At 43.8% G+C, this 16,540-nt stretch overlaps 1 protein-coding gene across 9 annotated transcripts in view; it reads right to left on the bottom strand.

Annotated features, from left to right (window-relative positions):
• The window catches only part of LOC110529720 (protein bicaudal C homolog 1), a 71,823-nt gene that overhangs the window by 10,903 nt on the left and 44,380 nt on the right, over positions 1–16,540 (bottom strand). For 5 of the 9 annotated variants that reach the window (XM_021612186.2, XM_021612209.2, XM_021612216.2 and 2 more), the window contains exons 4-14: positions 16,452–16,531; positions 14,160–14,321; positions 10,913–10,966; positions 8,245–8,427; positions 4,981–5,232; positions 4,057–4,188; positions 2,710–2,899; positions 1,804–1,953; positions 1,485–1,672; positions 1,192–1,333; positions 77–248 (exon numbers count right to left, since the gene is read on the bottom strand). In XM_021612186.2, coding sequence (XP_021467861.1) covers positions 77–248; positions 1,192–1,333; positions 1,485–1,672; positions 1,804–1,953; positions 2,710–2,899; positions 4,057–4,188; positions 4,981–5,232; positions 8,245–8,427; positions 10,913–10,966; positions 14,160–14,321; positions 16,452–16,531 — 1,705 coding nt within the window. The remainder of the gene's footprint in view (positions 1–76; positions 249–1,191; positions 1,334–1,484; positions 1,673–1,803; positions 1,954–2,709; positions 2,900–4,056; positions 4,189–4,980; positions 5,233–8,244; positions 8,428–10,912; positions 10,967–14,159; positions 14,322–16,451; positions 16,532–16,540) is intronic. The other 4 variants (XM_021612232.2, XM_021612241.2, XM_021612193.2 and 1 more) reach the window with 3 other exon arrangements.

The raw sequence follows: 16,540 nt of genomic DNA, 5'->3' as shown, positions 1-16,540 counted from the left end.
ACCGGAATGAGTTCTAGTCGTATTGTCGTACCCTTTAGGCATAGGAATGAAAGAGTGAGGACTTCTATAGTCTTACTGTAGCTCTGGACAGACATACTGGAGATGGGAGTTCTTGGTCCCCTGGAGGAGCTCCACCGCATGCCGTTTCCCTGACGTCTTACAGGAAGCCAGCATCTGTTTTAGCTCGTTCCCATTGGCTGAGTGAGATGGGCTTCTGGGCATGCCCACTTCCACAAAGGTGTCAGAGCCTGGCAGAGAGAAAGTAAAAGAGCATATGTGAAGAAACAGTAACGTGGGATATTATATTCCTTCCTTCGTGAGTTAATGAAGTTAGTTAATAGGCTATATATCTGACTGTATGTGCTATTATACTCTTTACATTCTTGTATCATCCCTGTGCTTGATAACCAAGTTTTTGTTCTTCCAAAGCAACCTTTTCTTTCGAGTGCCTTGTTGCTCAGCTTTCCAACGTCTGTCATGTATATATTTCAGTACATTGTTTGCACCTGTAAGTCACTCTGCATGATGGCTTGAGCGTGACTAAATGTAGCTGCTAAAACGTACAGTTGGCCCCGGTGTTAATAAAAAACAGAAGCAGTCTAATGAAGGAGCTTTTCTCTTATTTTCCCACTCTTCCAGGCAGTAACCCGGCCTGCAGAATAGGATCTGTGTGTGTGAGAGTGTAGGCTTCCTCGATATGCTTTTATTCGATTGTTTCTCCCTGGGCTTGATGGTTACGGGGAGCAGAGCCAGTTGGAACAGGATGGAGAACACAGGAGGAGGTCAGGGAGAGGAAACAGTTACTACTGTGACCAGCCAGGCTGGAGGCGGAGGCTAGGGAGCCCACTGAGCTCCAGTTCCAACAACACGGGAATGTGAGGAGCGTGAGAGCTAGGCTACACTCAAACCACACATGTTAGAGACGCCGGAAATTAGGGACCTCAACCACTGGAATTACCAGCCATCAATGTCACCCTGCTGCAACCTTAGAAAAGTTGTTTGAGAATAGGGGCTGGACCGCATATTGATCTACGTATAAGAACAAGACAAATATATTGTGGTAAAAATTCACTTACAGGTAATAAGGCCAAATACCAAGGCTGTCTTTTGAGTATTATAAACCTTTTTGAAGTATAGCTACAAGAGTTACACATTTCCTTGTTGTCTGTAGGTGCGGTGTGTACGTGTTACCTTCGTCTTGGTTGGACTTGCTGGAGCGGGGTTCTGACTGGTTGTGTACGCTGGCCTCCTGAACTGAGTCACACTGGTTGGGGTTCAGAACTGTGTCTGCCAGAGATGCACTGGACATCCTTCCATAGACTGAGCCAGGGTGCTGCGCGCACACACACACACACACACACACACACACACACACACACACACACACACACACACACTGTAGCCCTATAAAGAATACTCACTATAGGCACTACACTACATTCAATGTAACAGTTAGTCAATATGTGTCTATAAAAATCAGCCACCTTTACATGTCCATTCATGGTACAGGGGCCTTTGGAGCAGTCAGGGACTCCGTTGGTCTGCTTGTCGATCGGGGCGAGGCCGGGGGGAGGGGAGGGAGTGTTTTGGGTGTACCCCTTGACCCCAGAGAGCAGGATACTGCTCAGAGTGGCCTGGGCTACAGGGTGCATCATCAACTGAGACGAGAAGCCTGGACACACAAGGGAGGAAATTCCTTGGTGTTATCGTAACACTTTCATCATATCAATCCCTTCTAGCTTTTTGTGATCAAGGTGAGACCTCAAGGTGTGAGCGATTGTGCACCAGCCAACTGTAACTTACCTTGTGTGCTGGTGAGAGAGCTGGGCCACAGTGAGGGGGAGGGAGACGGGGGGTTCTGCAGGGGGCTCATGGAAGAGTTCAGACTGTTGAGGACAGAGTTTGGAGCCGGGGAGCTACTGAGGGAATGGGGCGCTGACGGCCCCAGGAGGCCTGGAGGAGAGAAATACACAGTATAAGACTGTGTCTCGTTACAGTATCACTCTACAATTCATTTCTTCCCACACCAGTAATAGATATTATTACATACTACCACCATCACTCATCAAATCCTTTCATATCAGTGGTCAGGATTGAAATAAGAGAGAGACATTTGAGAGAACTGGGCCTTTGACAAATATAACTCAACACAGTCAATAACTTAATGCTAAACTATGCTACTTTCAACCCAAACATATCAAAGCAGACTGAAACAGGTTTGTGGGTTTGACAAACGGCTCATTTGACTCCAGAAATAAGGCTTGGATTTCTCTGGCAGGCTGAGCTGTAATCTGATGGAGAGGGATGTAGTAATTAACTACAGGCCGAGCTGTGGAGGCCCATATCTTACCCATGGGCCTTTGGGTTCATACTGTACACCCCAGGAAGAGATGGCTTAAGCAGGACAATCATTCACACTGTTAATATGGTCAGTTTCCAAACATAAACCTCCTACACACAACAGTTTATCCCATGATACAGAACTCCTGATTCATTCTGTTGTAAAGGGGTTTGTCTCTTATTTATTATTGTAATTTTGTTTCCTTTCACAAGATAACAATAAAGTTGGATTACATATTACACTCAAGCCTCTTTTTCAATCCCTGATCTATAAACGTGTGTGGAAAAGGGCCTTGGGTTGACCTGGTTCATTTTCTTAAAGAACTCTCATAATGGTGTAAGAGGCTGATGTAAAGAGAACTCCATTACCCAGACTGCTCAGCCCCAGGCCAGCTGAGGCCAGGATGTCCAGGCCGACGGGACAGATGAGAGTGGGGGAGGGGCCGATGGTTGAGGGGGACAGGGCTGACGAAACTCCGTTGCTCTCCAGACCCAGCAGAAACTTCCGGGCCTCGTACATGTTCACTGCATTCCGCTCCACACTCTTTACGATCACAGACTGGGAAAGAGAGAGTGGAAGAAAGAGAGAGACGGAGGAAAAAAGAGAAAACGAAATGGCAGGTTGTTGTCAGCATGAAATGCACTTCAGCAACATAATTAATTGTTTCTTTAATGGAATGAACAGTGGAATCAAAAAGGGATTAGTAAAATGTCAAAACATAATTTTTTATAAAGTGGTTCATTTCAATTCACGCGTGAGAAAGCTTAAGGGAGTTTGGAAAGGATATTCAACTTTCTCCAGATCCAGCATTACCATTAAGAGTGCTTAGAAAACAGTGAGGAATAAAGAATGAACATGCACACAAATCATTTCTGTGGCCCTAAACTTGCCAAAGTTGGTCCTGCCAAATCGAGTCCAGTCACGATTTTTCTGTCTCCACACCCTCCTTTATGGAGTAGCCAAATAGCCAGAAGCAAAGCGGTGTTTGGAAGGCCGTTTGGATTAGTAGTGTCACCTCGTTAAAGAAGAGAGGTCTGGGTAGGGCTGCGTTTACACTGGAACCACACCACCGTTCCCCACTGGCCTGTCTGGGTTTGGGCATCATGCCGGGCACACTGAGGAAAGGGCACCTGGCGACGGTGGTTAGGCTGGGGCCCAGCAAATTTGATCTGCCTACTATATTGTTTGGATTTATGACGCAAGGAGCTTTGTAGTTAGGTAGGGCTGGGAATTGCCAAGGACCTCACGATACGATATTATCACAATACTTAGGTGCCGATACAATATGTATTGTGATTCGTTCCGGTGATTTGTTGTTCCAAACATATTGCTCACCATATGTCTGCTTCAGAAAGATGAGAGAGCCATGAGAAAATGAGTTTTGACCAGTCAGGGAAATAAAAGTGCTGAAAACATGTTGGCTCACTATCGCTACACTCGCATTAACATCTGCTAACCATGTGTATGTGACAAATAAAAATTTGATTTGATTTATTTAAAAAGAAGATGAGAACAAGCTATAAGATGAAAAATACCAGAGTCTTAGAGTCAAATATCAATATATTGTCCAAAAATATATTTTTCCAGCACTATAGTCAGGGCCAGGAGAAAAACCTTGGATCTTAGCTGTAAGCATTACCCTGGTAAAGTAGCTTCCTGGATTTGTGTTAAGGCCACTGTGTAACATACTAGATGTCCATGTTTTAGCGTGGTACCTTGCTGGGCTGCTTTGGTTTGGGCTTGATGCTGATGAAGACATCCAGCTGCTCCATCAGAGCGGTGATATACTGGGGCTCCACCTCGATGTCCTCTTTAATGTCAAACATCAGCACCAGCGGTAGACAGCCCTGTGGAACACACACATCATCATCATCATCATCATCACGTTCCATGAAACAGACCCTTGTTACAAAACTAACACTCATAGAATACAACAGGGACATTTTTTCTGACCAGACATTTCAATTAAGAGAGAAGGCTCAGTTGAAAAACCACTACTTGAGAAATTCCAAAACAATTGACCAAAAAAGCCTGTTTTGCATGATCCCACCACAACCTCATTCCTACGTTATATTCATCTGAGCGATAGAGAGGCCTTCCCATTGTGTGTAATTAAACTAGTTGGGCCAAGCTGGTGGTGACAAGCTGGGGCCGGAGCTGTAATTTACAGTCCGATGGTCTAAACACGGCTCTCTGTGGGGGAGGCTCATCTCCTCGTCAAATGACTCGGTTCTCCCAAAGCAGACCAGAAGGGCCTCTTCTTGTGTGTCCCATGTCCAGACAAAAAAAGTTATGTTTACAAAAAGACTTCTGCATTTTTCAAGAGTCTTTGGGCAAAACTGCCACAGACAAAGGACATCAACACTAGCATAGCTGCCTTATATTATGATTCATGTTACATTAAGCAGGATGCCAAAATCTTTAAATGTAATGTCTTTGACATATTGCTCAGCAAATGCTTTTACCCAAAGACAATTAAATGAATAACATTTTACCAAGACACCCACATAGCTGAAAGGGTCTTGGTCAGGGTCAGAACACAATAAAACTCTTATCCAACAGAAATCCATATGCAGGGTCATTCTCCAAAAGAAACAAGGCAATTACTTAATCTATACAAACCAAGCATGGACACATACCATGAGGTACTGGCGCGCCACGCAGACAGACTCGATGATTCCCTGGATGTAAACAGTAGATTTCTTCTGGGGGCTGTTGGGGTCGGGGAAGTGGATCTGGGCTCCTGTCCTCTGGGTGATGTGCTTGATGTTGCTGCCGTTGCGGCCCATCATGAAGAGGTGGTGCTGGGGGGCGATGTCCAGGTGGGTACTGACTGAGATGGCACTGGCCAGGCTGCCCGCCAGGTGCTCCAGCAATATGGCAGTGCCTCTCTGGGATGAGATGAAAATCAATCAATAAATATATCAATACAATCAGTCAATCTGCAGAATCTAGCAATATTTAGATTAGTATTTTCTTACAGTGTGCAGACAATAGCAAAGGCTAGCTTTTTCAAACAGAAATTTGCATCCTGTCGCTCTAACTCCAAAAAGTTTTGGGACACTAAAGTCCATGGAGAATAAGAGCACCTCCTCCCAGCAGCCCACTGCACTGAGGCTAGGAAACACTGTCACCATCGATAAATCCACGATAATCGAGAATTTCAATAAGCATTTCTCTACGGCTGGCTATGCTTTCCTCCTGGCTACCCCAACCCCGGCCAACAGCTTCGCACCCCCTGCAGCTACTTGCCCAAGCCTCACCAGCTTCTCCTACACCCAAATCCAGATAGCAGATGTTCTGAAAGAGCTGCAAAACCTGGACCTGTACAAATCAGCTGAGCTTGACAATCTGGACCCTCTCCAAAAGTATCCGCCGCCATTGTTGCAAACCCTTTTACCAGTCTGTTCAACCTCTCTTTGTATCGTCCAAGATCCCTAAAGATTGAAAAGCTGCTGCGGTCATCCCCCCCTTCAAAGGGGGTGGCACTAGACCCAAACTGTTATAGATCTATATCCATCCTGACCTGCCTTTCTAAAGTATTCGAAAGCCAAGTTAATAAACAGATCACTGACCATTTCGAATCCCACCGTACCTTCTCCACTGTGCAATCCGGTTTTCGAGCTGGTCACGGGTGCACCTCAGCCACTCTCAAGGTACTAAACGATATCATAACCGCCATCAATAAAAGACAGTACTGTGCAGCTGATCTTGCCAAGGCTTTCACTCTGTCAATCACCACATTCTTATCGGCAGACTCAACAGTCTTGGTTTCTCAAATGACTGCCTCGCCTGGTTCACCAACTACTTCTCAGACAGAGTTCAGTGTGTCAAATCGGAGGGCCTGTTGTCCGGACCTCTGGCAGTCTCTATGGGGGTATCACAGGGTTCAATTCTCGGGCCGACTCTTTTCTCTGTATACATCAACGATGTCGCTCTTGCTGCGGGTGATTCCCTGATCCACCTCTACGCAGACGACACCATTCTGTATACATCTGGCCCTTCTTTGGACACTGTGTTAACTAACCTCCAAACGAGCTTCAATGCCATACAACTCTCCTTCAGTGGCCTCCAACTGCTCTTAAATGCCAAATACCTCCTAGGTGTCTTGCTAGACTGTAAACTCTCCTTCCAGACTCATATTAAACATGTCCAATCCAAAATTAAATCTAGAATCGGCTTCCTATTTCGCAACAAAGCCTCCTTCACCCACGCCGCCAAACATACCCTCGTAAAACTGACTATCCTACCGATCCTCGACTTCAGCGATGTCATTTACAAAATAGCTTCCAATACTCTACTCAGCAAACTGGATGCAGTCTATCACAGTGCCATCCGTTTTGTCACCAAAGCCCCTTATACCACCCACCACTGTGACCTGTATGCTCTAGTCGGCTGGCCCTGGGTACATATTCGTCGCCAGACCCACTGGCTCCAGGTCATCTATAAGTCTATGCTAGGTAAAGCTTCACCTTATCTCAGCTCACTGGTCACGATAACACCCACCCGTAGCATGCGCTCCAGCAGGTATATCTCACTGGTCTTCCCAAAGCCAACACCTCTTTGGCCACCTTTCCTTACAGTTCTCTGCTGCCAATGACTGGAACGAATTGCAAAAATCTCTGAAGCTGGAGATATTTCCCTCACTAACTTTAGACATCAGCTATCTGAGTAGCTAACTGATTGCTGCAGCTGTATATAGCCCATCTGTAAATAGCCTACCCAATCTACCTACCTCATCCCCATATTGTTTTTATTTACTTTTCTGCTCTTTTGCCAGTATTTCTACTTGCACATCACCATCTGCTCATCTATCACTCCAGTGTTAATTTGCTAAATTGTAATTACTTTGCTACTATGGCCTATTCATTGCCTTACCTCCTCATGCCATGCCTCATTGCACACACTGTATAAAGACTTTATTTTTGTCCTATTGTGTTATTGACTGTACGCCTGTTTATTCCATGTGTAACTCTGTGTTGTTGTTTGTCGCATTGCTTTGCCTTATCTTGGCCAGGTCGCAGTTGTAAATGAGGTGTATAAAGGTGAAATATCTTTTTTTAAATGTCCAGGCACTCTGTTCAAAGGAGCTAGCAAAGGTCAGCGACTGTGTGGACAGCACTCTCAACTAAAGTTACCGACTGGGTCAAGGGAAAACACAGTAAAAAATGAGATTCATTTTGCACATCCAAATATGGCAAAAGTGCAGGAAGAAAAACCAATGAAAAGAGTGTTCACTCTCAGCTAGTGAACCAACAACATTTCAACCATAGTTTACATCACAGTAAACCACTGTTTTTCAATGCCACCTGGCAGCCAACAGAATGGTCTGATTCTAGGCCTTCGCAAACAATCATTGGATGAATTAGAAGGCCTTCTGATGGAACTCCAGCCTGAGGCCAGCACAGTAATCTACAGTGGCTTTGGCAGACCCCTTTTACAGAGCAAGGTCTCTCACTACATAGCATACATACTCCCCCCAAAACCCCAGCCCCAATCTGGCCAGCATCCCAAGTTAAACTGACCCCGTCCACTAACTCCCCTAGGCTGGGTTGTACTGATGGCCAGAGTGCGGGTGGGTCAGTGTTAGGTGGGGGGTGGGGGTGTTGGGTTGAGTGATGAGAAAGGCTCCAGAGCACCAGCCACAGCTCTGAGACCCAGGGGAGAAGGGGAGAGGAAGAGGGAGTTCCAGACAACTTATATTAGACATTTACTTGCTCATGGGCTAGAGAACAGTGCTTGGTTTTAAAGGCAACAGTACTGTAATTCCCACTAGGGAGCTGACCAAGCAACCCTCTGGTCACAGCAGTCCACTTCTCGAACCACTAGGCCCCAACCCCTGCTGTTCACTAAGTACTGTGGTATGTTGGTGGGTAGATGTGAGGGGTGTTGCTGGGCCTCACCTTGACGGAACTAGAGTTGTTCTGGGAGCCGCGGACCACTCCGGTGGTCCCATAGAGACGTGTGGGGGGCTTGAAGGAGACGGTGAGGTTGTATGTCTGGGAGATGTGCTGCACTGTGGGGGAGCCTGGGTCAGGCTGCACGATGGCTGGCAGCTCAAACGACAGAACCAGAGGGAGCAGCTCCTGAGAATGATAAAGATTAATAGACCAAGAGAAAGAGTGTGTGAGAGAAAGGGTGAGAGAAAGCGAAATACATGCAGTCAATGGTGTAAAGTAAATAAGTAAAAATACTACTTATGTTGTTTTTTGGAGGGATCTGTAGTTTACTATTTATATTTTGGACAACTTTTACCCCACTACATTCCTAAAGAAAATATGCACTTTTTACTCCCATACATTTTCCCTGGCACCAAAAAGTACTAGTTTGGAATGCTCAGGTAGGACAGGGTTGGCATGTACACATCTACACAGACATTACATGTCCCACTTCAGCCGGGAGTGGCCAAACATGGCATAGAAATGTTTTAACTCAATAAAACCACTGACTGCTGTCTATCACAATGGGTTCAACTGTGCCAGTACTCAGTAGGGACCGGAGGCGTTAGGCCCTTCATCACACACATGCTACAGCAGACTTCCATTGGGAGCTGATTAAACATACAGTACAACACTGTAGTAGCAGATCATGTCTGCTCCTAGACAGTCTGTTAATACTCAGACTGTGAATGTTAAGGTAAAGTCACTAAATAATACATCAAGTCAAGCCATCACAGAGAACAGAGACTAAAAGTGGACTCCATCACTCAAATCACAGCAGTCATTCAAACAGCCTAGATGGAGGCCAGGAGAATTTGCTGACAAGTTCATACATACACATAAGTCTACTCATGTATGTGCGCACACACACACACACACACACACACACACACACACACACACACACACACACACACACACACACACACACACACACACACACACACACGGCAGACTTATCCAAACACTCAGTCTTGGGCAGTGCGCCATAGCTTAGGCTGCCAGAGAAGGACAAACAGCATGAATTACTCCGACCAAAGAAATGCACCCATGATTAATCCCATATGTTTCTGGGCCTAGTTTTATATCATGTTGCAGGAGTTCCACTGTAAAGTCAGAGCCAATGAGTATGGAAACACAGAGTGGACAAACAGAACGGCCCAACCAGGCGCTCTGAATCAAGAACAGCTTAGATAGAACTACCATCAACTTTTTAAAACAGGTCTTACAGCCAACTCTAAACTTAATATGTATTCAATCTGGAGGTGTGAACGAGTCAAGCAGACAAAAGGACAGAAAGGAAGACATTGCTTAAAGACTGTATAACGACTACACAAAGACTAAATACAGACAAAAGCGTTCATTATACACAATCAAGTTTAAGGGTACAACTCAATCTGAGTCTTCCCTTTAAAACAGCCAGAAGACCAACGTTCCGGGACAAACAAGGGATGTTCCACATCTGCACTACAGGGAAGGGAAAACCCATCCAATCCATTCAATCATTGTTTTGGTCCCAGGCAGAGACAGATGAGGCCACCCAGGATCATGTACTGTTAACCAAAACAGCAGAGGCTGCTCCGGAACAAACAAACTCTGAAAGGTCGTCTCTAAACCCTGCTGCTAGAGGATAGCGTATATCGAAGTGGCGACGATTCATTTATTTTCCTACATTTTTTATGGCAGCCAACATCAGTACGAAGCAGAGTAGGGTTTTTATTTGGGTGAAGGGGTGGAGGGTTGTTGGATGTTTGGGTTAATGGTAGCTGGGTAGGTGTTAATACCGTATGTGGGTTGGCTGTACAGATGTTGTCATATGGTTGGGCAGTATGAAAAGAATATGCCAAAAGGGTACAGGTGTGAATAGTTGTACTGAGTGGCATGAGTAAGGACAGGGTACAGGTTTGGGTAGTAGCTGGGCTGCTGTTTGGGGCGAGGGGTGCTAAGTGATTGGGTGGACTGGTATGGTTGCTAGGTGTTTGGCTTCGGGAGGCGAGGAGTCCTGCTTGGACTGACAGAAGCAGGCAGGATGTCAGAGGAAAGTGGTCTTTGATCCTCCCCACTCATCCGCTGGCTGCGTGTTCTTTGGAGGGTAGAACAGATCATGTGGCTATTACAGCTTATTTTATAAACCCCTTCCTACAACAACGGTACCCTAAAATGCTACTTCCAAATTCCATTTGTTAACTTTTTTTATCAAGGAAGTGCATGAACTGGGTTGCGCCCTGTTGTCTGTGAAAACACACTCTTTCGTGCACTCTCTCGCACTCAGCTTATTTGTCTTGGTCCACTCGGAGAGGGAGCACGTGCGTGCAAAGAATTGTGATGGCGGAGAAACAAGAGGAAGGTCTGGACCGCAGAGGCTCACACGAGTGGAATGGCCCTCCTTCCTCTGAGATGGATCAGGAGCTCTACCAAGCCAGACGCATTGTGTGCTGGGCTTGAACCGGTTGCTCTGTACCCTGTTCCACATGGTTTACGGCCAGAGCATTACCACAGAGTTCACAGGCTCCACAGCTAACACATGCAGTTAAAAGACAACTAAAGGATGACTATAGTGACACATGCTTACAATAACAGTTCTATAGCTCAGACCTCAGAGAGACCTCCATAGAAATGACATCCAACTTACTCTGATTTTGGATCGAGCTGCCTCTACCCCTCCTGGCTGGCCTGCAATGGACACCTGTTCAGATGGACAGACAGAAGTCATTGTTATAGTTTAGCTATTACCGTTACATCAAAACTGGAATCTAAAGCCGTGAAAAGAGAACCTTAGGCAAAATGTCCATTTAGTCCCATCATTCTCATTTCCTTTACATTTTTGTCATTTAGCAGACGCTCTTATCAGGTGACTTACAGTTAGTCCATTCATCTTAAGATAGCTAGGTGGGACAACCACATATCACAGGCATTGAAAGTCATTTTTTCCTCAGTAATGTAGCTGTCAGTAGAGTCAGAGCTAGAAGGAGGGGGAGGTCAAGTACAAGTGCTGGCTAGCTGTATAAACCCCCCCCCCCCCCCCCCCCCCAAAAAAATGTTGTTTTTCATCACAACCCGATCAGAATAACACCATAAAGAGGAAGGTGGTTTGGAGACTCTTACCATCTTTAAGAACCCAGACCCAGCCATTGCCTTACATCCTGACTGTGGGCCTGTGATTAAAATAATTATGACATAAATAAAATAAAAAAGATAAAAGCCTTTATTAGATATCCTGCCAGCGGATCGGTAATCTCTCTCTTCCTCTCTCCCTTTTTAAGCCCTTCATCGGTAACTCACCATAACGGCGCAAACCAGGCTTTGGCCGACAGAGCCATCACTCCGGACTAAATTTAAATCAGAACTTCAAAAACAAATTAAGCCCCAGTCTTTAAGACTAGCTGGTAACTAAAAAAAGAGAAAAATAATAAATGCCCATAGGAAAGAAATCAGAATAACTCGATCTACAGCAATACTTTAAGTGAACCACAAAAAATATTAAACACATAAGATACTTAATGAGTGACAACAACAATATATAAAAGGTAACTTTATCCCATTCCTTAACAATATCAAAGCAGATCTAATTAGATGGAATAATCTTCCCATAAATCTTACAGGTAGAATAAACCAACGTTTTCAGACTTATTCTCAGTAATACCAATCACCCCACTGAAGACATTCTTTAAAGAAGTATACTCGGTCATAACAAACTTTATATGGGCAAATAAAACTCACAGAATAAAAAGGAAAGTTTTACATCTTCCCAAGTCAGAGGGTGGTTTTAACCTTCCAGAATTGTATCAACTCGCCACCCAGAGCTTTAACTTGAGACATATTGTTAAATGCACTAAAGAGGAACAATGGGGTACATATTGAAGATGCACTAAAGAGGAACAATGGGGTACATATTGAAGATGCACTAAAGAGGTACTGAAGATGCACATGCTGAATTTTTTCACGTCTATCTTCAAAGGATAAAGCTAAGAACATTAACAACCTCAATTCTTGGATAGCTTTTCAGAATTCTCTGATAAATTGGTCCACATTTAAAACTAAAGGCATAGAAACCGGAAATGACTTGGTAACAGGAAATACATTTATTAAAAAGCAATTTTTGACTGACCAATGTAGATATTTTCAAATACATTGCAACATAAAAGTTTAATATCACAACATTTATTTCAAAATCTTTTGTATATCCAAGCAATCTTGAGGGTATCCTATTTGAGTCAGAAAAGGATATTCATATGATAGGTAAGATATACAAAACCTTGCAGAGAGCCTATCCAACTGACATTCTGTTAGAAAACATAAACTATTGGAACAAAGACTTAAAAAGAGCTGATGTTGTTACAAGATGGAGGGAATGTTGTAACATATCTAACCAAATTACAGTTAACAAAAATGTATGCTTAATCCAGTATAAACTACTGTAAAAATTCACAATTTCTACAGCACAACGGCAGAGTCACCTCTTAAGTGTAAAACTAACAATGATTCAATAATCCATGCCTTCTGGGAATGTTATAAAGTCCAAAAGTTATGGGCGGAGTTCGAAAGTTGGCTGTCAGAAGTATTACAATGTCAATATACTTTGAATCTGTCTGTCTGCATATTTTTAAAGACATGGCATATGAGGGGGCAGTGAGATACCCAATGGGTTGGAAAATACTTTTTCCCGAAAATCATCTTGAAAAAACGTTTGCTTAACTGGAAATCAACCAATCCTCCATCGTTAACAAAATGGAAAGGTCAAATGCGTTATTATCTAAATGTTGAAAGTGCTTGAGCGACGGAGAGAAACAAAATGGTGTAGTTTGAGGCAATGCGGGCGCTGAGGGAGTGAGGTGGTGGGTCTGGACAAGTGTGATTTTGTTGATCTTTGTGAGCGTTTGTATGATGTCGTTTGTATGTTTTGTATTGTTAAAAAAATTATAATCATACAACAACAAATAAATTGGCAGCTTGCCTCCTGCAGAGGTGTATGTAAATCGTAATTACAGCTGGTTCCTACTGCTCGTCTATTCAATCCAGCCCAAACACACTCGCTTCCTATGGTGCAGCCAATCAAAACAGCAAATTACAACGGCTCTCTGCAACATGGCCACTGAATGCCACTTTAGCAACTAGCAAATGGGACATACTCAAAAACAGAACACGTCTCCTTCCTGAGCGGTATGACGGCTGCGTGGTCCCATGGTGTTTATACTTGTGTACTATTGTTTGTACAGATGAACGTGGTACCTTCAGGTATTTGGAAATTGCTCCCAAGGATGAACAAGACTTGTGGAGGTCTACAATTATTTTCTGAGTTCTTGGCTGATTTATTTTGATTTCCCATGATGTCAAGCAAAGAGGCACAGCGTTTGAAGGTAGGCCTTGAAATACATCCCCAGGTACACCTCCAATTGACTCAAATTATGTCAATCAGAAGCTTATTAAGCCATGACATAATTTTCTGGAATTTTCCAAGCTGTTTAAAAGGTACAGTCAACTTAGTGCATGTAAACTTCTGACCCACTGGAATGGTGATACTGTGAATTATAAGTGAAATATTCTGTCTGTAAACAATTGTTGGAAAATGACTTGTGTCATGCACAAAGTAGATCTCCTAACCGACTTGCCAAAACTATAGTTTGTTAACAAGAAATTTGTGGAGTAGTTGAAAAACAAGTTTTAATGACTCCAACCGAAGTGTATGTAAACTTCTGACTTCAACTGTATACCAGTTCTATGTGGTTAAAAAAAGTAAATACAGCCTGTGCAAACAGAGAAGCCATGACAGTCCCACACAAATGTGGTTGGTGATGGCACAGCACATTAACTAGTATTCAGTCTATCAGATCCAGTATACATTGTTCATTGTACATATACGGTGGTATCGCTCTCTGTACCTGGTTGCTCTTCTCCGCCTGGTTGTTGCGGTTGGAGTCTGGGAAGTGGATGTGGCAGCCCGTGTCCTCCATCACCTTCTTGATGTTGTTGCCTCCCTTGCCGATGACGTGGGAGTGCTCTGTGTGGGACACGTCCATCTTAAGGGTTACCCTGTTACTCTGCTGGGGAAAGGAAGGAGGCGGAGACACTCTTCTTAAGCATGGCCTGCCAGACAATGTTCACTTAATAGTGAATGATATGATAGAAATCTAACATGCGTAAATATTCAATTCTATACCAACATATGACTGTAATCCATGACAATATTGTGAATATTGACACAGCTTAAATATTGGGGCTCCCGAGTGGCACAGTGGTCTAAGGCAATTAATCTGAATCTCAGTGCTTGAGGCATCACTACAGACACACTGGTTCGAATCCAGGCTGTATCACAACAGGACGTGATTGGGAGTCCCATAGGGCCACGCACAATTGGCCCAGCGTCGTCCGGGTTTGACAGGTGTAGGCCATAATTGTAATTACTAATTTGTTCTTAACTGACTTGCCTAGTTAAATAAAGGTTACATAAAAAATTACAAATATATTGACATAGCTTGAATGCTCCTCGGCTAATAAGCTAACGGGCCAGAACAAAACTAGACTATCAGTCTATAATAGTAGAATGACTTTGAAGACAAATATAATGCATCACTTCCACCCACGGCTCTGGTACAACACCACTGCCAGGCAGATGGGTCCACCACGAGAAGCTAATGCTCCACTTAAAGGCATGAGGAATATAACCAATCACATCCAATTACATGGAGCTAAAGCAGATAAGCCTAAAAGTATGTTGTTTACAAATGTTGTTTAAAAAAAGTTTCACTTGACAAAATCCATTGATATTAATGCCAGCTAATAATAGTTGTTTCATATTCAACTCATTGGGGTGCAATATGTAGCCGATCATGTGGTGACCATGTGCTAGAGGTCTTCACGGGTCCTAAAAGTTGGACCTGTTCCGAAACGGACCTGGGGCTTTCTCACCCGGACCCTATATGCATACATTTATTTAAAAAATATAGAGACCCGTTCTGAACAGACCCAAGGACAAGTAGGCCTATTCCGTAAAGACCTGGTTGGATCCAGACCCAGTCCGATCCAAGTGAAGGAAGCAGCAGAAAAGTCATTTAAGCTACTTTATTAACCAGAGCTGATACAGAGTGAGAGGAGGGAGGGAGAGGTGCCACTCTTATTTTATTTTTATTTAACCTTTATTTAACCAGGAAGGGCTCATTGAGATTAAAATCTATTTTTCAAGAGCACCCTGGCCAAGATAGGCAGCACCAAGTCATTACAAAAAAATTAGACAGACAGACAACATGAAAAACTACAAGTAATCTAGTAAAAACCATTGAATTCACAAGAGTATAAAACAGCAAATTAAAAACATTGACAGGTCAGGGAATCAGGCTCAAAATCCTTCATCAGTGATTTAAAAACACAAATCGGGACAAGTTCTTCCAGTTTAAAATACTTTTGTAAGGTGTTCCAAGACGATGGCGCAGAGGACATAAAAGCCCCTTTTCCAAATTCAGTTCAGACATTTGGTTAGCAGGATCAAGCCCAGCGAACGAAGAGAGTACCCACCACCCAGCTCTAGCTGGCGGGGAGGGGCTGTACTGTAAGCGAGTGACACGGAGCAGAGAGGGAGAGACCGCAACCAACCAAGCTGACTCGCGCTATAGTAGACTAATAACTGCCATGGCTAGGTTATTTATCATCAAATATGATTACGTATTATCGGTCGACTGCATCAAACCAGAAGCTAGTTAAGCTAGCTAACGTTAGCTAGCTAGGCTAATTGAAGCTGCAGTGCATACGCTCTCTCATCCTACAGTTACGAATATTAACTCCACTTAGAATATTCTCCCTCCCTCCCTTCAGGACAAGTCAGTGTGCAGAGAAAATACTTTGGCGTGTTATGATAAAACTCGCCCACAGGGGGTGCTATGGTGTGCCCATTTTGGGATGAGGATGTTTGTTGCCATAGAGACAAGACTTGCGCCATGCTAAACCATTACACACTCAGGAAATTAAGCACTGGCCACCTTGCTGGCAAATCATATTACAAGTCTGAGATTCTCAAATTGAAGAGGAAGCAAACCAAGGCTTTCTAGAGCATGAAATAAGACACTTATTGGATCCATCTGTGTCTACCATCCTCTAGTTGATCATTTAGGGAGGTCAGTGTTGGTGTTGCCATGACAACAAAACAAAAACCTTTCCATCATTCATACATACATACATACCTTTGTGTCGAGGACTGACATGATTCGGTCTTTGGCTTCCCTCACGTTGTCTCTCTTTCCACAAACCTTAATGTGCGGATCTGGAGAGA

Source organism: Oncorhynchus mykiss, chromosome 1, assembly GCF_013265735.2.
Source record: "Oncorhynchus mykiss isolate Arlee chromosome 1, USDA_OmykA_1.1, whole genome shotgun sequence".
Classification (NCBI taxonomy): domain Eukaryota; kingdom Metazoa; phylum Chordata; class Actinopteri; order Salmoniformes; family Salmonidae; genus Oncorhynchus; species Oncorhynchus mykiss.
This window is presented reverse-complemented; position numbering and strand designations above follow the sequence as displayed.